General features: G+C 40.3%; 1 protein-coding gene across 2 annotated transcripts in view; it reads left to right on the top strand.

The window, feature by feature from the left end:
- Positions 1-25589, top strand: part of CAMKMT (calmodulin-lysine N-methyltransferase) — a 373175-nt gene that overhangs the window by 253889 nt on the left and 93697 nt on the right. For both annotated transcript variants that reach the window (XM_069954667.1, XM_069954666.1), the window contains exons 7-8: positions 243-309; positions 20582-20656. In XM_069954667.1, the coding sequence (XP_069810768.1) occupies positions 243-309; positions 20582-20656 (142 nt within the window). The remainder of the gene's footprint in view (positions 1-242; positions 310-20581; positions 20657-25589) is intronic.

The following is a 25589-nucleotide window of genomic DNA, read 5'->3' on the forward strand; positions in this document are numbered from 1 at the left end:
CGCAGTCACATTGATTTCATTTTTGAAAATGATATTTGGTAATAAAAAACCTGTTCTTTCCCTATTTATACCTCGCTACTATTTTTATTCGCACATTACTAATGTTGAATGAATAGTCTGTAGCAATTATATAATCCTTCGATTTTAGGACCAACTGGGCACAAGGTATAAATCTCGAGCGAAATGGTAGCTGAGAAAGCAAAGAAAATCACAAAATGTTCTCCTTAACAAAGTCTGTACAGATGTGTCACACATCATCAAGAGACGCGAAAATACAGAGGGATTTAAAGGCCGCTTGATATCCGCTAGGTGAGTTATGTGCGCTCTTTACAGGGAGTATTTTTTGTATAATGTCTTCATGGAATCATGCTGAACCATTGTGAGCGAACAATAAAAATGGCTACGGCTGAAGAAACTAGAGATTTCTCCACGCATACTTTGAATCGTAACAGTGTCAGGTTGGGGTCGGCAATTTTGTCGAGTGGACTGTAAATGGCATGTTTAGAAATGGCCTGTTGACCGTCATACGCCAACCATTGGCCGTAAAATAACAGTTGTTCTTATAAGAAGCCGTTTCGTCATTTATTCAGGCTTTAGTTTAGGATGGGAGAAAAGCTCAGTGGTTGGCTATGTTGCCATGTGCCGCTGGGGTTGGGAGTTCAAATTACACGAACATCTTCAAGGAGTTTGAATGTTCTCCATGTATTTTTCCCCATAATCCAAAACATACTGATAGATACATTTACATTGTGAGACACATTGAATATAAGGGTCCTAACTGAATCCGAATGGGATATATCTGCTTTACTGCTGCTTTTTTTGACAGTTCAGGGTTATAGTACTCTTAAAGGGGTAGTCAAATAAAATGTTTAATTCTTGGAAGTGAAAGCCTGCTCAGCCAGTTAATGATTAAGATAGGATAGGGCCACGGCCAGTGGTTGGCTGAGCGGGCTGTAACTGCCAGATGAGTCCATCTCAGTAGTGGGGGCAGGATCGTTTAGCCGGATCCTAAAGGTGCCATAGACGGACACTCGGGGAAGTGCGGAAAGGTAACAATGTTCTTCCCCAGGGAAAGCAGCATACTAAAAGTTTAATTTGAGCTGAATTCCCCTTTAATATGTATAGAAAGCTCGGGACAATGTATCTGGCTCTATATGATTGGCACCAAAGGAGGAACTTGAAGCTCTTGGGACCTAGTACTTGAAGCTAGGGCCCCAACTATTACGCATGATGTATAGTAATTGTCTTCTTTTATAATATAGGCCTTCTGGGTCTAGATGTGACCACACGCTAAATGTGACCACAAAATGTCTACAGCCCTGGTTTACTTGTCTAAGAAATTAAGAAAAATATTTGGGCAAAACAAGGAAAACTCAGAGGAATTTTAAGGGAACCATTACCTTAAAACCATGGCTCATGTGTCTGATGTGGTCTAAAGAATGGAGATAAAGTGCTCTATTTGTTATTGGGCAGTATTAGTGTAGCTCGGCCTTAGACCGGGTGTTCACCGCGTTTGTGCCATACGTTTAGCATGAAAATCAAAAAAGCTATCACTATCCAAGCTGAAAGTGTCCATAAGCTTCCATTTTCTGAGTGAGGCCAAAAGAGTGTCTGTCCAGTACTGTACAGTACCAGTACAGTATATGTCGGTATACCGTAAGAGGATGGAATAGTGTAGTGGACCTCACTGTTTCATCCAGTGGGATCAAAACTTGTTAGACATCATAGACGTCACAGACGTCATTTAATGGATACCTCGGGGAACTCCACTGTTTGACCTTTTATGGACACTATCATTGGAGCTTCTGGAGGCAGAGGTGTGGGTACCATCTTCCTTTCTTATGCCTAAGCTTCCTAGAGTGGTGGTTCTGCAGACAGCCACCTGACACAAGTCAATACCACCGGTATTGAGGGAAGTCAAGAGGAAAAGAATGCTCACTACAGAGATGGACTTCCTGGCCTTTAGCCGAAAAGACACCAAGATGATGTAACTGACATCATTAGAGCTTTCCTGGGGCTTTTTTCTGGCTTCTTATACAGTGCAATACATTGCAGCCTTCCATCTGTGATGTCCAGTGGGGGTTCTTCCAATTTATACCTCCATCAGAAGGCCTTAAAGCAGTAGAAACCCAGTTTTACAAGTGAATTTCCCTGCAATTCCAGACCTAGACTTTGGACTTAAAAAAAGGAAAAAAAAAATAGACCCCCCCCCCCCCCCCCTCTTAGAAGCCCTTTAAAATCACAGTGTTGCCATATAAACTATTACACCCCAACGAGGGATTCTACGTAACCCTCATGTGAAAAGATGAAAAACGTGGCAATTTTTTTCAAGCCCCTATGAAGAAGTAAGAAAGTTGTATCTTTTGATAGACAAGCAGGTAAAAAGACCTATTAATCGGTTTTGTGTACTTTGTGCCGATTTCCATCCCTTTGGTTAATAGTCTTTATAATTTCTAGTGATTATACAGGCATGCTTTTATTGTATGTTTGCATAGAAAATACTGTTGACAACTGAAGAAGTGTACAAATTTCCTGCAAGGATCTATTTGCATATAAATAAGATGTGTTTACAGTGAGTGAACTCAAATTCAGATAGGTAATAGCCGGTCCATCAATTGTCAAACATCAGCGGGATTCCAAACAATTTATTGACAGCACCGCGCATAACTGATGTGAATAAGCCCCTTATCACTGGGAATAAGCCTAGGAGATATTTACATCAAGTATCATCCCCATGTTTTACAGTTGTAAATGCCTAGCACGATGATGGGAGATGCGGCTGAAATAAAATGGCTATGCTCATGAATAATAATGAGGCGTAAATCATATTTATCGTATAGCATAAGCAATTATAGTAGTGTGGGCCTATAGCCGCTACACAGTGGCAACTGGTACTCCAAATGATAGGTCACCACGGCTTCTGATGGGACTGGCGCTGAGCAGAAAATAGGTTGCACCATAGGTATTGCTATAGGCCAACGCGTGCTTAACTCCATACCCAGTCATTAGGACTTAAAGAAACATCAATGAAATTCACTGCAGCTCTGCATATTTTTATCGGGAAGTTCCGACAGAATCCTGTTAGTGTTTAATCCTGGGTAATCCTGGTATTGCTGTCTATACCTTTGCTTTGCTGGAACAGTGGGTGTTGCGGGGGGGCTGGTATGGGGCCATATTGATTCTTTTGTTATTTTATGCCACTCTTCTGTCTGGCCAATTTTTTTCTCAACTTGGAAAACTCTTCATATGTTGCTGTTGTCTTCCCAAGGCTAAAGAAAAGACTGCTTTTGTATTGAGTATGATGACTTTGTTAGATAGAAGGTGGCCCAGTGATCAGTGGCGGGTTTGGCTTCTCTACAGGTGGCAGTACGTGGCAGACCTGTACCTGATCAAGTAGACCATTCGTGCAGCCCTTTACTTTCTTCATGGTTGACCACACTTACTGTATTACACAGGGAAATGTGCAGTTGATAGAACAGAGGGCAGAATAGTCCAATTAAGGCCCCATATAATTGTTTTTATTGCCATTCCGTTCTACCGATTGATTGAGGTCTGAACACTCAGACCCCAAACAACGAGCAGGGTGAGAAACATGCTGCATCATGCTCTTTTTTCTCACTCTGTGTCTATTATGGTGCGTTTACACGGAATGATTTATTGATCGAATAACCGACTCGTGTAAACACAGCGAACGATCAAGCAACGAGCGAGAAATCGTTCATTTTGATCTTTCAACACTTTCTCAAATCGTTGTTGGTCGCTCGCTAAAATTTCAAAGATTCACCCTATTTGTGAGATGGGCTTAAGCGGTCTTGAAAACGATCACAATAACAATTTTTCTTAAGGTTTTTCTAACGATTTTACTAAAGATTTATTCGTCTAAACGCTGATCGTTATCAAAACCAAACCTATGCTTCAAAATCGTTAAACGATCGATTGGGCGAATTGTCGCTTCGTGTAAACGCATCATTAGACTTGGCCAGTTGGATAGACACACATTATGAGTCTGTCCAGGTCACATGACACAGAGCCGTCAGAAAAGGCACTAATGTATTGATTAGAGATAAGCGAATTTACAGTACAAACAAAGCAAATCGATTTGTTAGCTCGGCAACCTGCTTATCAGCCTGCTGCTTTTGAAGTCCATGCTATTCCGTGCTGCTTCACCTCAGGTGCCTGGAAAAGCTGGACCCAGTCCTGAAAGAAGTTTTCCAGGATTGGATCCAGTTTTTCCAGGCACCCGGGGTGGAGCAGCACAGAACAGCATGGACTTCAAAAGCAGCAGGCTGATAAGCAGATTGCCGAGCTAACATATCGATTTGATTCGCTTGGTTTGTACTGTAAATTCGACCTTCTCTATTATCGATCAATTTCCAATATCATCAGCCTTTGGCACAGGCCCACGTGAAAGGACTTTTGTCCCATCATTACAACTCTATTAGGACACAGATGCCTCATAGCTAGAGTGGGGAGCCACTAAGCAAAAGCAGCTCCTGCATACATATGTAATAAACCTTTGGCAATTGTATATTCAGATCTAGAGTTCCTCTAGTAAGAATAACTGATCCCAAATGGTTTTGGAAACCTTCATTGGACAACCCTTTAAAACACTCTCCAAACACAGAAAATGGACACAGGAGCCGGAAGATAACTTTGCACACTGGCTGCGTTCTCCAGGCCTCTTGCACATAAAGTGGCCAGCGTGGTCAACTCCACTGTAGAGTTGAGCGATTTTCGAGCACGCTTGGATTCATCTGAACTGGAATCGCGTGGCATGTTCGCTCAACTCTAATCCATGGCTATGCGATCTCTGGCCTACAGCCACAACGGCACAGCAACTCTTTGTGACAGGTACCCTTTAACAGAAAAGAAGTAAGTTCTATAATCTGTCGAAACTCATTTGGTTTGCACCCTGCCCTGACCCCTACATGCACAGGAACGTTCTGTTTTATTTAAGCTTATTTAGCAACATACATCACTTTCTCATTTCTCGAACTGCTTACAATGCAACTTTGTCACTTAATTACTAAGAAAGTGTCTCTTTAAAGTTTCAGCTCCTCCGCGTCCCTTGTCAGCGGCTGGTCACGCTACATAAGTGGCGCATTTACAACGTTCTATATTTAAACACAGCACTTGAGATTGATGAATATTCTGGAACTTTAGATTAGGATTTATATGTTGTGATCATGTCGCAAAAGCTGCAATTAATAAATAAAGGACTGATATATAATTAATTGTATCTCTTTAAATTTGTACGAACTTTGTAAATTTGTGACTGTTTCCTGGTTCACAGAGGTAATTTTTAGATGGTATCAGATGTTTACTAGAGATGAGCCAACCGGGTTCGGGTTCGAGTCGATCCGAACCCGAACGTTCGGTATTTGATTAGCTGGGGCTGCTGAACTTGGATAAAGCTCTAAGGTTGTCTGGAAAACATGGATACAGCCAATGACTATATCCATGATTTCCACATAGCCTTAGGGCTTTATCCAAGTTCAGCAGCCACCACTAATCAAATGGCGAAAGTTCGGGTTCGGATCAACTCGAGCATGCTCCAGGTTCGCACATCTCTAATGTTTACAGAAGAGGCAACTTCTGAAACCCTAAGTTAAAAATCTGTGCTAAAAAACCCAAGACTGTGAGGCACCATGTATAGTACTTGTTTCACATTTGGGCAGAAAGACTGTTAGGCCGCCTAAGGCTATGTTCACACAAGGTATATTTTCGTATTTATATGGGCGTTGTTGCAATCTCCAACAACGGCCGTATAAATACGAAAAAATATGTTGGCCCGTTGTCTATGGGATCCCGGCCAGGGAGCGTATACACATAGTATACGCTCCTGCCGGGACCCCTAGAAGCGCCGCAAACAACTGACATGTCCGTTTTCTGTGGCCGCTATTCAGTGAATAGCGGCCGTAGGCAACCATGTCAGTGCACACTATGAAGCGAGTGGCTCCAGCAAGCAAGCGTCATAGTGTGCTATGGGGAGTTTTGATGCCGGCGTGGAGCAAGTAATGTATGCTCCGGGGCCGCGAGGGCGAACGGTGCTGAGTTTAACATACTCGAAGCGGGATGACAATGTCAGCCCATTGAAATGCATGGCCAAGTATCCTTCGCAGATTTCACTGCGAAAAATTTGCTGCGGATTCGTTGTGTGTGTGAAGGCACCCTAAGGCAACAGGATCCAGGAGTGACTGCAAGTTCTTGACCCCCTACTGTTATGCCTCTGCTGTAAATATACATAGTGATGTTTAAAGCCTCACTTTGTCTGTTTAAGGGGTATTCTCATCTCCAGGTCAGGAAGACAAAAACAGCTTACAATTTACACTGTTTACGTACCTTCGGACCCTACATAGACTGCATAGCTTGAGGGGCTACAATGTTTGTGCAACACTTCTTAAAGGAGAAGTCTGGCCAGACCCATTTTTTTAGTAAGTGCTGGGGAGGATAAAAGAAATAACGTGACCCCACTATGGCCACTGGCTGGCTGAGTGGACCGCATAAGTCACAACCCGGGTCCCTGCTCAGACCAGGAAGCGACCAGGGACTGGATTGGTGGTATGCAGCCACCAGCACTGAAGCTGGGGAGTTGAGAGAAATAACTTTTATCCTCCCCCTTTCCAGCACTTGCTAAAAAAATGGGTCTGGCAGGAGTTCTCTTTTAAAGTCAATTGGCCACAAACAGGCTGAGCGAGTCAGGAAGCCATCTTTATGAGTTTGGAATACCCCTTTAAACTTTTTGGGACTTTTTCATGTGATATTATTTTTACATGTTATTCTAAAAAGTTACATTTGGATCAGCTACAGGTAAAATACAATATCAAAGGCAAGTGATTAAACAAATTCCAAAAAATTTGCCCTCTTTCAATCCCACAACAGTCTAGTCCATTGGAGCTTCTGAACTGGATCATCATGAGATCAGACTGGCTCTCTGTGTTTTAACATTCATATTTTTGTTGCTTTCACTTGTTTACCTAATTAGAGATCAAAACTGATGGTCTGAGCTTTGCGATTTGGTTACCATTACCAGGCTTTATCACAGGTGCTTTTCTAGTCATAAACAATCTGATGAAGCCTGGTAATGCTTATCACATGGTAAAGGCCAGATAGTCAACTAAGATTAAACTGCAGAGCCCACAAAATAGGTTATGTTGCTATGTACACAAAGAAACACAACCAAAATGTGGGAAAACAGCCTTCGGGAAGATATTGGGCAAAGGTGGCCATCTCATTATATAGAGAGCCGCTAATAATGCTTATGATTTTTATCAGCAGCCCTCTATATAAAGAGACAGCCGCTGTTTCCCATTATCTTCCCAAAGTGGGAACACAGCCTTAAGGTCATTTTATGATATTTGGGTCAATTATTTAGATTTTTTGAAGGGAAACCCCTTTTAGTTTTTTTTTGGAAAATTGCCACAGTGGTTTTTGTGGCAAAACCAGAAGTGGATTAAAATGGGATGAAGAATAGAACAGGAGGACTTGTTCTCTTTCCTGTTGGATCCACTTCTAGTTTTAGCACAAAAACTGCAGTTATCCAAAAATTGCCGTGTGAAACTAGCGTAAGGTTATGTTCGTGCACCATCAAAATGATGGCCTTTTCTTATTGGAAAATTTAACAACAAATAACGGTCATTATTTTATAACTGTCGCTATTTGTATATTAAAATTACTGTTAAAATTCTAAATATTAAATAACGGGTGTTGTGAAATGACGGACATTCAATAAAATTTAAACTGTGTGTGAACATAGCCTAAAGATGTTGGGTGATTTTCAGAGCCACTTTTCGTTAAAAGGGTCCTCAGTAGACGCAAATTTGCCACTGCAAGGAAAGCGTAGCATGACATACCACCCATTGAAATATAAGGACATTAATGGAACCAGCATAGGAAGAGCCACTCTTTGTAGCGACTCTACTGGACTCTAGAAAATGTATCTTCAGTCTTCACTAAACAAGTGAAGCTATAAAGATGATCAATGGAGAATGAATATATATATATATATATATATATATATATATATATATATATAATTTTTCTGCCTTTAGTTGAATGTTAGTAGTAAACACTTGGGAGAATCCCTTTTTGTTTTTGGCTTTTTTTTTTTTTCTTCTTTTCCTTGAAATTATAATTATTGTCTTATTCCACTTGAGAAATCTCTTAGTGATCAGTTCAATACACGAAGGATGGGTAATTGAAAAAGCAGGAGTTTAGTTTTAATGGGCACTGTAATTATATTCTGACACACTGAAAATCATATTAGTACACGTGGAAACGAGAACATATTTTCATTCATTAGGCTGCTATAAATGCTCAGTACTTTCAATCATTACTGGATTCAGTAGAACTACTTAAGGAATAAAGACTCCGCATACCCACCCCATTCATTAAACTTCAATGTGAAGAGAGAAGGTCTCATCCGCTAATGTGATATCTGCTGGTTGTTGTTTTTTTTTGTATGTGTTTTTGTTTTTGTAATTTTTTTTTCTCCTTTTTTTTAATCACAGATTTTTCTAATTGAGTGCTTCTTATGGGGAATATACTTCTCTCACATTCAGGATCTAATCTTTGCAATATCAATCAAAAGCAAATTTCCTACACAGCACTGATTTACATTAATGTAAGTCTTAGGGTCACTTGCTATTATTCGAATGTGTTTCAACATATGGAGGTAGTGAATAATAGATTGCAACCCCATGCTGGGAAGCAAGATTATGTTTTCAAAGGACATAATTTTTGTTTACTGGGTGTTATTAATCGCCAATTAAAAACATTCCTCAACTTTTTGAATGTGGATTTTATTTTTAACTGAAAGCATTAATCTCCTCCTCTTTATGTTAACATTTCAGTCGTCGGTCTAAAAATAAATACACTTGATCGGGAAAAATAAAGAATTAAGAGCATTTTTGTTAACTGAGCTGGAATTCTGTTATACAGAGATTCCGGCATGGTGGGAGATTCTAAAAAACACATTAAACGGAGATATAGATTAATATGTGTGTGTATACAGTGTATATATATATATATATATATATATATATATATATATATTAGATTATTCTTTTTAGTGTTATGAGATAAATTGGTCCACTGGTTGGCCCATTAATAGCATGTTTCACCTAACCCCAAGATCACTGAAGGTCCAACCACTGGGATTCAGCTCCATTCTTTTCAATAAAACAGAGCTGTTAAATTCCCACCCAAATGGGTAGAAGGTGGGAGGACAAGAATGGCGCTGTTTTTAGTAAATGTGCCAATAATTCTGAGAAGACCCCATCACATATTTCTCAATGTCCGTGTTCTAGCCAGACCTTTTACTGGGAGGGAACTCTAGTCAAGGAAACCACCTTCTAACATGCTACAGTCAAGAATGACATGACTTAGGAAATACCCAAGTAATATATCCATCTACAGACAGCTGTTTTGGGGTATTTGCCCCTCATCAGTGTGGAGTAGGATTATGGCTACAGAAAAAAATATTAAAAAGCGATCAAGACTTTTCATTCACACCAATATGATACCAATAAAACTATAGATCATGGAGTCAGTTACTATAACATGTTCTTTGTTTCTAATCTGTTTCTATTTTTTGATTCGATTTTCTCATTTTTTGTTGATTATTGTGGAGGCAGCCATCTTGCCTGAGCTGTTTTTAACAGCATTTTGAAATCTACTTTACAGCATGCCCAGTGGACATAGGCAACACTAGACTATATCTCTCGTTGACATAAATGGAAAGGTGTCTGGATGCTCTCTGTGTCCTTTACCAAAATTATTCCAGAGTGGGGGGAAGGCTGAGCTGTATACATCACCCAGTGTCAGTGTCTTGTCTATTGATATCACCTTCTCTCTAATTCTTTGGAGATCACTTTTTGGATATGGTGGATTTCAACATGCCCAGCCATTTGTTTCCACGTGAGATAAGCCACTGCCAGAAGTGTCTGACAGGAACTTTTCCACTCTTCCCATTGAAATAAACATGACATTACAGCTCTAAAGATGTGCCAAGAATGTCTGATGACTGACCATGTTACAGTTGTGACTTTAAAAACTAAAATGTGCGGGAATAAAGGGCTTGTTTATTATTAAAAAAAAATATATTATAATTTTTTTACACTCATACTAGAAGTCCCCCTGATTTAATTAGGTTTCCTTTTTTTACTTGATAAACTTTTTGCACAAGTAACCTTTTAGTCACTTTTCCTGAAGTCTATAGAATGTTGTTTGAAGAAAGTATGAACCACTCTTGTTCTATTGTCAAGCAGAGATGAAATGTTCTATCCCCATCGAAGTCCATATTCCTTATAGAAACCAATACATCACTGCCAAAGTACACACCATGTTTTTAGTGCAGTCTTGTAAGAAATATTATTACAAGTATTACAAGCAATAAAACCAGGTGCTCCGGGGCTTCTGTAGGACACCAGGTCTCCTTTGTAAAGCTCCTCCAGTTCGCACTTCCAGCTGTTAAATGGATCACCTATGCCGCTATAGTATGTCCTATATAGGGATCTGATTGAAAGAGTCAGCATGGTTATGGCCAATTATTTAAGGCTTAATTATGGAGTGCAGCTTAAAGGCCTCCAGGTACCATATGGGAGGAGGGACTGATCTGTAAAATGTTCATTGAAGCATCTTTTCTTCAAACCACCGTCCTATGACTAATGGTATAAACTGTATCCTGCCAACATTCTTATTGTTCTATTGATATCAATGCAATTTACTATGAAGAGCGATAAAAAGGGCCGCTAAGCCCAAATTGTGATCTACCATTAAAGCAGAATTTATACCCGTTTGTGAAGCCTGGTATGAGATATCTGGATATGTTTGACTTGGTGCAATGATCGAGACGAATTAATTTTGTAGTTTGCATTACTGCTCTTCCTACTGGAACGTCGACACAAAAATATTAAGTAAATATTTTACTGCAAAATGAGAAAAATAATCTAAAATGACATTGCGCGATTGTGATCGGTGTTTGATATCTCAGGTAGTTTGAACATCTTTTTACGTATATTGGTGAATTTCCCTGTCGTTTTTTGGATGGCTGCACATTTTCTTGGATTGTACTATAGTTTTTTTCTATCCACGTACATAGTCGAGTCTCGTTATTATGACCACCAGTCAGTATGCAGAGTAACTGCTGAGTGCAGCATGGACAGGCCAGGAGGGACTCGTAAGGTCAAGGGATCTGGAGCCATGCTGGCCGCAGTGCATCCCACCGCTGCTGGAGAGGTAGGATCCGTAGAGCAAACAACAGATGCTCAGTTGGGTTCAGGTCTGGGGAATTGGGGCCAGGGTAGTATTTGGAAGTCTTGCTTGTGGTGTTCCAACAAATGTCAGCTGTGTGACATATTACGTTGTCTTGCAGGAAGATCTCGTGTAAGTCAGGGAAGACAATCAGCATATACGGGTGTCATTAACCTACAAAGATGACTTTATACCCAAATTGTGTTGGAGTGCATTGTGCATAGATGAGTGGTCCAGAGAACATCGCGAGAACAATCCCCCAGACCATAGTGTTGCCACTAGAGATCAGTGAATTGCTCATCTAAACGAAGCTAAGTGCTTAGTTTGATCAGCGCTCCGCTCATCAAGCCTTCAGCCTTTCAGTGCTGCTCCACTCTCTGCTGCTCTACCCCATGTGCTGGGGGGAGAAAGCTGGATCCAATCCTGGGAAACTAGGAGAAGTTTCCCAGGATTGGATCCAGCTTTTCCCGGCATTATGGGAGGAGTGGCAGAGAGTGGAGTAGCGCTGAAAGGCCGTAGGCTTGATGAGCGGAGTGCTTTTTGCTTTTTTTTAGATGAGTGAATGGCTCATCACTAGTTGCCACCACCAGCTTGTGTTCTTTCAGCATGGTGTCTGTTATCTGACGTTTCTCATTTGACATGCCAATGTCCATTCATTCTTTAAAGCAAAATTTGGCTTATTGGAGAAGACAACCCTTTGCCAATCATTGGAGGTCCGATTCCAATACTGCCATGAGAATTGAAGCCTTTTCTGCTCATGCAACTTTATCATAGGAGCAGTGACCATTGTTCTCCACTGGAGACTAAAAAAAAAGTAGGGGTCGCTAAATTGTTGTTGTAGACACATATCTTATTGGCCCCCTGATTCATTTTTGTGGTGAGTTGCTCCACTATAATACAGTATGTCTGCCCTCATGCACCTTAGTTGTTTAGCCCTGAAGTCGATGGCACATGGTACTCGGTTTTTATGTTGCTAATTCGTAGTTGTGCCATTTGCACACTCACAATACTAACAATGCATTTCGAGGCAATCCATATAGAGGATTTGATGAAGAGGTTCGCCTTGAAAGTGTTATTCATGATAAAACTTTTTATTTTTACTATTACGTCTCCCATCCTCCATGATTTGGTAAACTGCCTGTGCAGACTAGTGCCTTGATGTCCCGGAATCCGTGCATACTTGGACCTCCAACTCGCCGGTTGGATACATTTGCAAAGTTTTTGGACTATGAGTAACTTCGCACTTACAACAGCATCCAAGACTTATCCTTGTGTAACGTGATATTTACTTGCTTTGGAATTTCAATGTTCTGGAAATATAAGCTGCTCGAACAGTTCCTCGCGGAGGTGACCAAGTTCTGCTCTTCCGTGCAAAGATCAGACTGCAGAATGTTATTGGCTGCATCAGTCTAGTGATATTTTTCTTTATACGCTAAAATAAGGTGCAGGAAATAGAGTGTTTTATAACCTGTTATATACAGTGACTAAATAGAGAGCCATCAGTGTGATATATTAAGACAAGCAGAAGCTGCAAAAATTTCTCATGGTAGTGTATCTTGCTGGATTTAGTAGTCCGCTTTCTTCGAACCACCACTTATTTTATGCCAACAGAATGGTGCACGCCATAGTAAATCTAGGGCATTATGTGACACCTATTAGAAAAAGACCTATGGCAGAAAATGCCGAATTACCTAATAAATTGGGTGGATGGCATGTGCACTAATTGGTTTTTTTTTGCTCTATTTTTGTTTTTCTAGCACAATTTGAGCCCTAATTCTTTTGTTTAGTGATTTCTCCCCAATGACGTGTGCACATATACTCTATGTATATTATGTTGGTAAAGTGATATAAAGTCATTTATAAGCATGCATGACTCAATCATCTAAAGCTATAAACAAGTGTAATAAATCAGCAAAGTTAAAAGCTGGTGCATTAGCTCAATTTTTTCGTTATAGTGGATAGATATCCTGATTGTTCACTGTACAAGTCTGCAGCATTACCAGAGTATATTGCTTTGTGTAGTTGACCGTATTACTTTAGTATGGTTTATAAATGTTTTACTGTGGTTTCAGAAGCTTTATCCAGACTATGAAAGGTTGTTAGACTAAGAGTTATGGTACAGTAAAATGAGTTAAAGGGGTATTCTGCTCAATTTTAACTTTCAATATGCTTCTGCCCTTTGAGGAAAACACAACAGGCTATTCTTCACTTTTTGCGCTCCCCCGGCGTTGTTCTACATCATCTTCGGGTCTCAGCTGAACGATCCCACCTCCACTTCTAAAACATTTGGCTGAGCAGGGTGTCACACCCGAGACGAGTTAATCTCGGAAGTGGAGGTGGGATCGTTTAGCCGAGACCTGAACATGACGTAGGTGGACAGCGAGGGAGCATAGAAAGGTAAGAATAGACTGTTATGTTATACTCATAAGCAGCAACATATTTAAAGGAGAAGTATGGCAAAAGTTTTTATTGTATTGTTCCCCCCCCCAAAAGTTATACAAATTACCAATATACACCTATGATGGGAAATGCACATAAAGTGCTTTTTTCCCTGCACTTACTACTGCATCAAGGCTTCACTTCCTGGATAACATATTGATGTCACTTCCTGGATAACATGGTGATGTCACTACCTGACTCCCAGAGCTGTTTGGGCTGTGGCTGCTGGAGAGGATGATGGCAGAGGGATGCTCAGGGTCCCTCCAATGCCCTGTGTCCTTCAGTGTCCTCCTGCCATCATCCTCTCCAGCAGCCACAGCCCAAACAGCTCTGGGAGTCGAGTCGTGACATCACCTTTTTATCCAGGAAGTAAAGCCTTGATGCAGTAGTAAGTGCAGGAAAAAAACACTTTGGGGAACATTTATGAAACGTCCGCCCGAAGCGTATGCCAGGGTTGCGCCGCGACCCTGCTCTGAACTTCCGCGATCTCGGGTGCTATCTGCACTGATCTCATTGATCGGTGCTGTATAAAGCATGCTACACTGATCCCTATTAGGGATCAGTGTAGCTATATTAGAAGTCCCCTAGGGAAACAAGTTAAAAAAAAAAATGTTTTTCTATTAATAAAAAAAACCTTCTCCAATAAAAATCACCCCCCTTTTCCAATTTTATAAATAATAAATAAATAAACATGTTTGGTATCGCCACATGCATAATCGCCCGAAGTAATAAATTATCATGTAGGTCTGTAGGGGAAAAAATACAAGTGCCTATCCCCTTTTGAACACGAGGAGGAAACTAAAATGCAGAAACGAAAATTGGCTCCGTCATTAAGGGGTTAAAGTTTAATTTGAGCAGAATACCACTTTAGGCTGGGTTCACACTACGTATATTTCAGTCAGTATTGTGGTCCTCATATTGCAACCAAAACCTGGAGTGGATTAAAAACACAGAAAGGATCTGTTCACACACTGATGAAATTGAGTGGATGGCCGCCATATAACAGTAAATAACTGCCATTATTTCAATATAACAGCCGTTGTTTTAAAATAACAGCAAATATTTGCCATTAAATGGCGGCCATCTACTCAATTTCAACATTGTGTGGACAGAGCCTTTCTGTGTTTTCAATCCACTCCTGGTTTTGGTTGCAATATGAGGACCACAATACTGACTGAAATATACGTAGTGTGAACCCAGCCTTAAAGTGAGTTATTGTAAACCTAAAGGATGTCCCCATGCTTATAGATCACAGAGCAAGCCTGTGTGTACCCATACACCTTCAATAACTGTCGGCCAAACAATCAATTAGCTGACAGTTTTCTTTTCCATCCTTCCAGCCCGTACACATGAATGGTCGTCATGGCTAGAGGGGTGATGCTGGCTTAGTCCTCCAAGAACAAAAGGGTCAGGCAGTGAAAATCCATCAAGCCCTCCCCTTTACCATTATCATCCGTTGGTGGGTAGTTATTCACACCCTCTGCCACTACTTCTTACTAACCTGTAGGCAGCTGGGATGGGGGCAAATGGAAGAAGAAAACCCCTTAACAGTGGGATCAGACTACGCAGGGTCTGTTTGTAGTCTGTAACCATGAAGACACATAGATTTGCACAAAATGTGTAGAAATCCTAGTATTATCTTCAGAATGTAATACAAAGTAGAAAGAAGATATGTTGCTAGCAATGGTCACTGGGTGTAACAGTCACATCAGATGACAAAAAGGATTATTCCTGAATGTTACAAATCAGAAAGCCTATGCAAGTCCCCTCAGACTGAGGGATGCTACTTAGACAATTGTTGTTTTTACAATATTACCAGTTTTTAACCTGTAGTTATGTAGAAACATGTAATTTAGACATTCAATAAAATCACACAAATCAATATCCAACAAGTCACTTTCTGTATTGATTCCTAAATCATGCCTACTGGCATGCTCTTTCATGCCAGCTGGAAAATCTTGTTTCAAGGAGTGCCAACCCCTTCCCTCAGTATTTTGGTCAGTATTTTGCAACCAAAACCAGGAGTGGATTGAATACACATAAAGGCTATGTTCACACACTATTGAAATTAAGTGGACAGCCGCCATTTAATTAACAATAATTGCCATTATTTTAAAACAATGGCCATTGTTTTGAAATAACAACCGTTATTTCCTATTAAATGATGGCCATCCACTTAATTTCAACAGTGTGTGAACATAGCCTTTCTGTGTTTTCAATCGACTCCTGAGCAAAAATACTGGGTGGGCACATAGCCATACATTGTATTTTTCCATATGATGTCCATGAAAGAGCTGGTCAAAGAAGCTGTAATAAGTAAGTGTTATTGCTCACGTCAGCAGCTTACACTGCTCAGTACTATTCTATAATATACTCTAATTATGCATTGATGGACTTTTAAAACCCACAGGACCATGGCTACTTGTGGGTTGCATTGCGACCCCATTTGAGTCTGAATTGTTACAATGCCACTCCAGAACAGATATATTTTATAACAGTCAGTACTTTTTTCTCTCATGTTCCATTTGGTTACTGTATGTGTTTCACACTGTGTTCTATTTAGTTACTTACATGATTGCTGCTTTAAAAGGAACCAATCAGCACATTTGTGGAGTCTCTGTGGTGTCGGGGGTTTTGGGCTCCATAGTCTTCATGCCCGGTAAAATACATTTTAATCCCGCACGAGGAGGGGGAGGAATGCCGTAAACTAGTCATCTGGGCTGTGACTAGTCATGGCTCCCTGTCCTGTCAGTGTGCTCTGCGGGGTGATTGACAGGCAAGGAGGCCCATTAAAGCCAATTCTTATCTGTAAATTAGGGAAGGAAGATGCTATCCATATAAAAATTTTTACACTGTTGTAATTTTTCTGTCTCTGTTGACCTCTCTGGGGAAAAAATGATACTTGTACTATATTTAATCGACACATCTTTATTTTAATGCAATGGCTTATGAGTATACAGCAAAACCGACTTCTGTTCTATGAATAGAGCCACCGGTACACCACGTGACCCACAGTTCTATTGTCAGGACAGTGGAGGTAGGGACAAGACACAACAATGAGCCCTACAACTGAGCGCACCCACTGTCCCTAACTACTTGCCTCAAACGGCCCTAGGTAGTCGCGGACAACCACGAAGACGGTCCCTTCTCTGGTATAAGTGAACACAGAACGAGACATACGAACAAACACAAAGGGAGAGTCAAACAAGCCAAAGCCCAAACCAAATAGGCAACATAGTACAAAATCAGTAAACAGTCAGATAGTCAGAGATCAGGTGGGAGGTCAGATAACAGGTAAATCGAGCAGAGGGATTAGGTTCGGGGATCACAGGAATAGACAGGAGGAGCTGGGATCAGGGTATGAACCTTAATAGCCAGCGCTGAGACACTGGCTCCGCTTTCTTTTATGAGGATCAAGAGCCTGATCCGAATCTCCATTGGACTGGCGCTCCGATCCTCCAGGTTCCAGACAGGCAGAGGAAAACATCAATCAAACAGACTTACTCAGCTGCAGTAATCAAGGTTGAGAGAGTTCAGTGTAACTTCTGTATTGCCGGATGCTGAGAAGCAATCGAGGTGTCACACAGAAGCAAAAACCAGGCTCAGTTCACACCAGGCTACTGCACATTCCTGACATCTATTCATTCCTATGAAGCGACAGAAAGAGTTGAGTAAACCAGAAAAGTTATGTACTCGGATCTTTCCATTGGCTCCATAGTATTGAATAGAGCTGCGGGTCACATGCAGTACCCACAGCTCTATTCATAATACAGAAGCGAGGGCCCAATACGGAGATCGGCTTGGGGTTCAGATTTTGCACTCCCCCCGCGATCTTCTCTTCTAGTTAATTTTTTCTTGAATACTTCTTTAAGTCCCACTTAATTCTCTTGATATTTTAACGTTGGCTTTTATCAATTAAATTTGTCTTTGAGTTTTAAAGAGTGTCTGCAGGGTGCCAGTCAAGCGCTCACATTACGTTCAAGAAAAAAAAAATAGTTTCTTTTAAATAAAATTACTCCTTCTCGAAATTCAGTAGAATTAACCAGTCACTTTTTATATGGTACAATGATAATTTTTTTTATTATTATTGCCGCAGCACATAGATACATTTTGAGCCTTCACTTGACGTAGCTCACTATTGAAAAAATCTGATTGTATCATGTAGAGAAAATTGTTATAGCTGCCAGAGTCTCATAGAGGAGTGAAAGAAGAGCTATTCTTTTAGGATCTAGTCAGTCACTGTAGATGGTTTTTAGCAATATGATTACGTATAGTTATTTATAATCTTAGAGCTAACTAACACAGTGGAGGAGCATTGAAATAAAAGTGCAATGAATGATGCCTTTGGTGTAAATACACCTCCCACCACTTTGTAGCTTTTATGAAGCTTTATTTTTGGGCTCAGTTGACATTTCTTCCTATCGTGACATCATAATTTGACGTTGGCGTATAGCTATAGTTGGAGCAGGGGCAGCGTCCAGACCCTGATCTTATATGGGGCACATGGTTGGTGGGTGGATGCCCTGTTCCAACTTTGCATTGGTGGATATGGAGAAAATTCTGGTCTAATTCTAAAAGATTCGTCACAAATTTAGATTGTTGGTGCAAAATGTGCACAGGAGCCGGGACTCTGGCTGGAGTAGATTGTAGTCCAGTTCTGTAATAATGTGTGCCAGCATATCCTCAGATATGAACTCTGCTGTTTTTTGGATGCATTGCCCTAGGTCATTTCAATCCTGTTGAAAGAAGTCACAGAGTGTTAGATCTAATGATTGAGGACACCAGCCCAATAGTGGTGAAATCCAACCACAGGCTTTTTATTTTAAGGCTATGTTCACACAGTATTTTTGCTCAGTATTTTGGTCAGTATTTTGCAACCAAGACCAGTAGTGGATTGAAAACACACAGGGGGAGATCTATCCAACTGATGTAAAGTGAAACTGGCTCAGTTGCCCCTAGCAACCAATCGGATTCCACCTTTCAATTTCCAAAGAGTCTGTGAGGAATGAAAGGTGGGATCTGATTGGTTGCTAGGGGCAACTGAGCCAGTTTCACTTTACACCATGTTTGATAAATCTCTCCCCCCCCCCCCAGTCTTGAAGTTGAGTGGGTGACCTCCATTTAATGGCAAATAGCGGCTGTTCTTTTCAAATAACTGCAATTATTTGCCATTAAATGGCAGCCATCCACTCAATTTTAACAGTGTGTGAACATAGCCTTTCTTCTTTTTCAATCCACTCCTGGTTTTGGTTGCAAAATACTGTGTGTGAACATAGCCTAAACTCTTTTTGATCTTGTATGGCCCTGTACAGTGATTGGAAGCTGTGATGCATACAGCATGACCTCCATGCTGCTCAGGAACAGGGATTCTGATTAATCCAATTTCTTTCTAAAATTTTGTGTGAATCCAATTCATGCTGAATCAATTTGCTCATCCCTTTACGGCACAATCGTTCCAAGTTATACAAACTGATAGAGCCCGGCCGACCCCCTGGTGCCGTCATTCTCTATGGGCGTTGGACTCATCTCTGGGAGAGCGCATGGCTTCGGACGGAGATCTCGGGGGCGGGAGCGGGTCCAGGAGCGGGACTTCTCGGATGCGGTGAGTATATGGGTCTGCACCGGGGGGTCGGCCGGGCTCTGTCCTGGCTTGGGGGTTGACAGGTTCCCTTTAAGAAATGTTAAATTTGCATAATGTGTCTTTGGGCATAAAGAGGGAAATTTATGAAGCATTGTATAGAGCTCTAAAATTAAGGGTGTGTTATAAATAAATAAATAAATAATAATTTATGCAAGTTTTTATCTGTAAAAAGTTTCTGGCTAATTTTTACCAAGCTTACTGCATTTAATAAAGTGGGAGGAGTGTGATGTAAAAGGGTTGTGTTGATGGCCCCCACCCACCAGATTTAGTATGTTTAGGGTGCGTTTACACAGAATTTTATCTGACAGATTTTTGAAGCCAAAGCCAGGAACAGACTATAAACAGAGAACAGGTCATAAAGGAAAGACTGAGATTTCTCCTCTTTTCAAATCCATTCCTGGCTTTGGCTTAAAAAATCTGTCAGATAAATTTCTCTGTGTAAACAAACCTTTACACCAAGGATGGGGAACCATCGGCCCCACAGTTGTTGCAAAACTACAATTTCTGTCTAGGCATAATGGAAATTGTAGTTTTGCAACAGCTGGAAGGCCGAAGGTTCCTCATCCCCAATTCTTGGCAGTGACCTGGCATAAATCATAGAAATGGATGGAAATCTATGCTAGCTCTGGGCCAATGTAGATTTCTATGTTCAGAGCATGATCGATTGCTGTCACATTTATTAAAGGACTGGTGTCCGATAAATTCTTCGCTGCTGACTGTTACGGCAAAGACCAGTGTGTAATACGCTGATTTCAATAGATTCTCCCCACAGTCCCTTCCTCAGAAGAAAAGTAGTGTCTCACAGTTGTTTTTTAAAGATTGTGCCAAAGAACGGCAGTGGATGATGACATAGGGAGCGGAAAGAAGACTTAATGAGTAAAAATATATTTGATACATAAAGTACATAATCCTTCTAAAGTTAATACGATAAAAAGACATTTAAATTAAAAATAAATGCTGAGACGCTAGTATGGATCGATGGGAACGTCTAACACCTGGAGCAGATTTTGCATGTGGACCATGTTATGCCATACAGTATGTTTAAAAAAATTTCAAAAACTCTCCCTTCTCTTGTTCCTCACCTGATTCTCAAAGGACCCGATATAAATGGTCTCGAGATGTTTGCAACATCCTATTTGCTTTTAACGCTAAGAAAGTAAATGTCACAAAAATATTCTCGATATAAAATGCAAAAAAAAAAAAATTAAATTGACAATTTTTTGTTCTTTTTTTTCTTTCTTTCTTTAGCGTTTTACGATGGGATAATGAGACAGATGTCTCTCAACTGGAAGGACATTTTGACATTGTTATGTGTGCTGACTGGTAAGTACATAAAAAATGGTAACTAGCGTAACGGGGGAAAAAAAAATAGATTTGTTGAAATAATTGCACTGCTCTGCTCTCTGACGGCTGAACAAAGTCAACAAATGAAGCACTAAACCACCTTAACCTCAACAAATTAATATTCATCTCTATGTGACAGTCATGAGGTAGTCTTCTATCAGAGAGTAACTTCTACCACATTATTTCCCGAAGATTGATTTTGAGAAGCATTTCCATTTTGCGAAATTGCCTCTGTTTCATGCTTGACGTATCAGTAAATGGACGACTTAAGCAAATTGCAAATAATTATGGTTCAGGGAGGAACAGTCTGAAGGAAAGGGAGTTTATCAACACAAACAGCTCAATTAACTTACTTGTTACTAAATATCTGACTATTGATATTAGCACAAGCAAGGTTGTGCAATTTTTTTTTTCTTTTCCCCCCTCGCATTAATGTGATCGGCCAAATCACGTTGCGCAAGGAGACGATACAAGATGTAACAATGTGTTGTGACACGAGCTATCTTAAGTGGGGTCCAGAATAATTCATGTATAAGAAAAACGTCTTTGAGTGATCCGTGGTCTTCAGTCGAATTCTAATCGCTATTTAGAGTGCTTTAAATACATACGAGGCCTTTGCCAAACTCGGGAACTTGTGCACGTCAATCGCTCGAGATCAGAAGCAAATTATATCTGATATTTCTGAAGACTGCTGAAGTTAAGTAGACAGTTATTAATGGCAAAGTAATAGGGAGGAACATTGTATCATGTTCTTTATTCTCTGGATAAATCATCCTACGACATACTGTAACATGTAATTAAGAGAACAGGTATTATTTCACCGGAGTTGACAGAAATAGCATTAATCAAGCATTTCTCCATTGTCGTCTAATTCACAGCCCTGCTTGTGTTTTACATATATTACTGGAAAGGTCTAGATTTTTTTTTTCTCATCTTCTAATAGGTTTTCAATAGATGACTGTTTATTTCGCAATGAGCGGTACAGTAGGATGTGCCCTATATTTCTTTTCATTTAATTTTTTTTATCTTTTTAAGATTCCAGTTTAATTTATTTTTACATATTAATTTCATTTTTAAATTGTTATTATATATATATATTTTTTTTTAATTAGATATTGTTTCAAATCGGTCATCTAATTTTCAGACATATTTGCCTTGTTTACCAACGTGTTTCTGTCATTAATTTGACGTTGTTTCTTGTTTCACCACACCTACTAATGGCAACCAAAAGAAAATTTAAAAAAACTGACACACCAGTCATTTTGTGCTTTAAAACCAAATAGTGGGCATGTACTTTTAAAACTTACTATAACCAACATATTTATTAAACAAACCATCATTTTTTGGACTGGTTTCCCATTCTAAAAATCATCCAGGAGAAGGTCTGGTTTTAGTTTTGTCATGTGACACATTAACGGGCAACTATCAGAAGGTTAGAGGAATCTAGCCCAGGAGAACTGTTAGGAGCCCTGCCCTGCCCCCCCCCCCCCCCCCCCATCACGCCGATCCTGGCTGCCCACTCCATTTTTATCATTAGAAGATGCAGGCCAGCTTGGTGCGATGGGAGTGGGGCAGTGCTCCTAACAGTTTACCTACCGTACGAACTGCACGGGAACGGTGCCGAGGATGAAGGTAACAGACATACTTTCCTCCTGCGCCCCCTGTGCATTAGGGGGCTATCAGCAGGTTAGATTCATCTAAGCGGCTGATAGTTTCCCTATAAAACATCTGCCAGTTTGGAAAACTAAAACATTGAGGTGTAAGGTTGTTGTAAACCATTAAATGAGGCCCATTGTATTTTTATTATATATACAAATAGATGGATCACCCATAACCTTTAAACCTCCTGCCTAAACCCATGTAGGTTTCCCGTGTGCTGCCAGCACAGCTCTGAACCATCAAGGCATGGACTCCACATAGTGATATCCTATAGTGGTACGTCAGAGGTCTTGTACTTTGTAATGTACGGTCTCCATGGATAGACACTCAATCATATTGCAGTTTTAAATCCATTTCAACACCTTCAGCTTCATGTCATGTTCCTCAACCCATTGCTGAACAGAATTTGCAGTGTGGCTGAGGCATTACCATGGTGAAAGAGGCCTCTGAAGGCATCCCGCTCCCATGTAGAGAGAAACATTTTTTGCAACATGACATTAGTAAGAATCTACATGAATCTCAGGACCCAGGTTTCCTAACAGAACATTGCCCAAAACGTCACACTCCATTTGTTGGCTTGTCTTCTCCCCATAGTTCATCTTGGTTCCTAGTCTTTCCCAGGAGTGGCCCCAGCCATCCACATAATGTGAAAGAATTCAACAGACCAGGTCTTCTTCCATTGCTCCATGGTCCATTTGTGATGTTTATGTGTCCATTGTAGCCGTGTCCATTATTTTTTTTTTAACCAATTTGTTCTAAAGTAGCTATACACACCTGGAACATCCTACAAGACCGGCTGTTTTGTAGTTGCTCTGACCCACTTGTCTCGTCATCACCACTTTGCTTTTGTAAAAGTACCTCAAATCCTTACGCATGCACAATTTTTCTGTTTTCGACATATCAACTTGAAGACCAACCACTCTCTGCTTAAGGCTAGCTTTACTCGGGTGTATTTTACATCTCATAGTTCGGGTCATCAGGTCAGGACTGTCCATAATACCGATTCATATTCGCAGGCCCATGTGCATCCAGCCTAATGGATCTTACCTTATCACGGGTTTCATTGACACCAGAAAATCAATGTTATTCCCGTTACTTTTCAGTGTTAAAGGGGTATTTCACTAAAATTTAACACTTAGCGGAAGATTTATCAAAGAGGTGTAAAGTAGAACTGGCTCAGTTGCCCCCTAGCAACCAATCACATTCTGCTTTACATTCCTCACAGATTCTTTGGAAAATGAATGGTGGAATCAGATTGGTTGCCGGGGGAAACTAAGACAATTCTACTTTACACCATGTTTTATAAATCTCCCCCATAATATGTTGCGGCCTCTGGGGAAGACATACTTAACAGCCTGTTCTTACTTTTCTGTGCTCTCCCGTCGCCCTCTTACATCTTTGGGCCCCGGCTGAATGATCCTGCCTCCACTTTCGAGACTAAGGGCCCTATTCCACCGGACGATTATCGTTAGCATAATCGTTAACGATTAACGATCTCAAACGACCGCTATTGCGAAAGACATGAAAACGTTCACTCATTTCCATGGAACGATAATCGTTACTTATGATCGTAATTGCGATCGTTTCTTCTTCCGTATTTCTTCGCTATTGCGTTCGTATCTATTGCGAACGACCGAACGATGTCTTATTCAATGCGAACGATTTGCGAACGTTTTGCGAACGAGCAACGATAAAAATAGGTCCAGGTCTTATAAAGCGATCAACGATTTCTCGTTCGGTCGTTAATCGTTAACTGCATTTCAACCGAACGATTATCGTTTAGATTCGAACGATTTAACGATAATCTGAACGATAATCGTCCGGTGGAATAGGGCCCTAACTCGTCTTGGGGGTGACAGACCGCTCAGCCAATTACTGGCTGCGGCACTGTCCCATCTCATTTGGTGATTGGGTGAGCAGCTCCAGCTCGGATATAGAGATGGATTGTTCAGCCAGGACCTGAAGATGATGCAGGAGGACACTGGGAGAGAGTGAAAAAGTAAGAATAACCGGTTTGTAATATTTGGCAGCAACATTTTAAAAGTTTAATTTCAGTGGAATACCCCTTTTAAAGTAGTTGCTGATCATCGTATACACAGTACATATAATAAAACCTAAAAGTATAAAATCAACTAGTTTCAAATAGAATAAAATAAAACCTTTCCTGTTTAAAGAATTTAGTGTGTCAAAATTTCAACTACAATTTTTTTTTATCTTTTATGTCAACATAGCTTGAAGCCTGTAAGTCTGTATAATTCTGTTTATGTTCACATATGTTACATAAAAACATTTGTAATTTTTTTTTAATATCAGTAAGGTTTGTTGTTTGTAAAAAAAAAAAAAAAAAAAAAAAAAAGACAAACTCTGGTTTTCAGTTAAACCGCTGATAATGTGCCCCGAGATGCATCATCTGATTAAAATAAAGAGCTAAACAACACCATATGATTTCAGCAAGTAATTTAGTAAATGCCTTCCTCACCAAATATTAGAATGGATACTACAGGTTTCATTGCACAGATGAAGTTAATGCTCGGTAGGATTAGACCAGATTAAGTATGAAAGTCAGATCAGAGAGCTGGCGGACATGAGCAGGAGGGCAACAGTCTTCTCATAGGCTTAGACAAGGCTCACATATGGATGTTTTCCAGATTACGTGGGTGAAGCAAGGTCTTGCCAACAGATTTAGAGTTAAATTTGCTCTTCACACAAATATCAAAACAACTCTGGCATTTGCCATCTTCTTCTGCTCATGATACTCACACCGCGTCATCCAATTTGCAGAAATTATTTTAGAGTGCCGAATGCTAATGGCTTTTTAATACTGTAATTTTATCTGTACAGAGGGATAATAAGGCCATCCCGATTGTCTAATTTATTTTTTCTGATACTTTCTATGGCATGTATCAATATCAATGAGTCAGTACTTGTATGGCAGAACATATCAATATATTTACTTCTGTTTTCTGGAGTTAAAGGGGTATTCACCCCAAGAGCTAAAAAAATGAAATGCTCCCATACCTAGCTGGTCTTACTCGCCAAGTCCCCCTGAGAATTTTGAGCTGTCTCCCGTCTTTCTAGTTGCTGCTGTTCTCGGTTTAAAAATTTTTTTTTAAAGTCATCTATAACCAAGATAAGAAACTACATTTCCCATCATGCATTGCTTCTCCCTGACTGGACCCTTTGTACCCGCCCCCTTTGCTTTCTTCCTGCCCACTGCAGGTAATTACTGCATTGCACAGTAAACACAGGACTG

The sequence above is a fragment of the Dendropsophus ebraccatus genome, chromosome 15 (assembly GCF_027789765.1).
Source record: "Dendropsophus ebraccatus isolate aDenEbr1 chromosome 15, aDenEbr1.pat, whole genome shotgun sequence".
NCBI classification, from domain to species: Eukaryota; Metazoa; Chordata; class Amphibia; order Anura; family Hylidae; genus Dendropsophus; species Dendropsophus ebraccatus.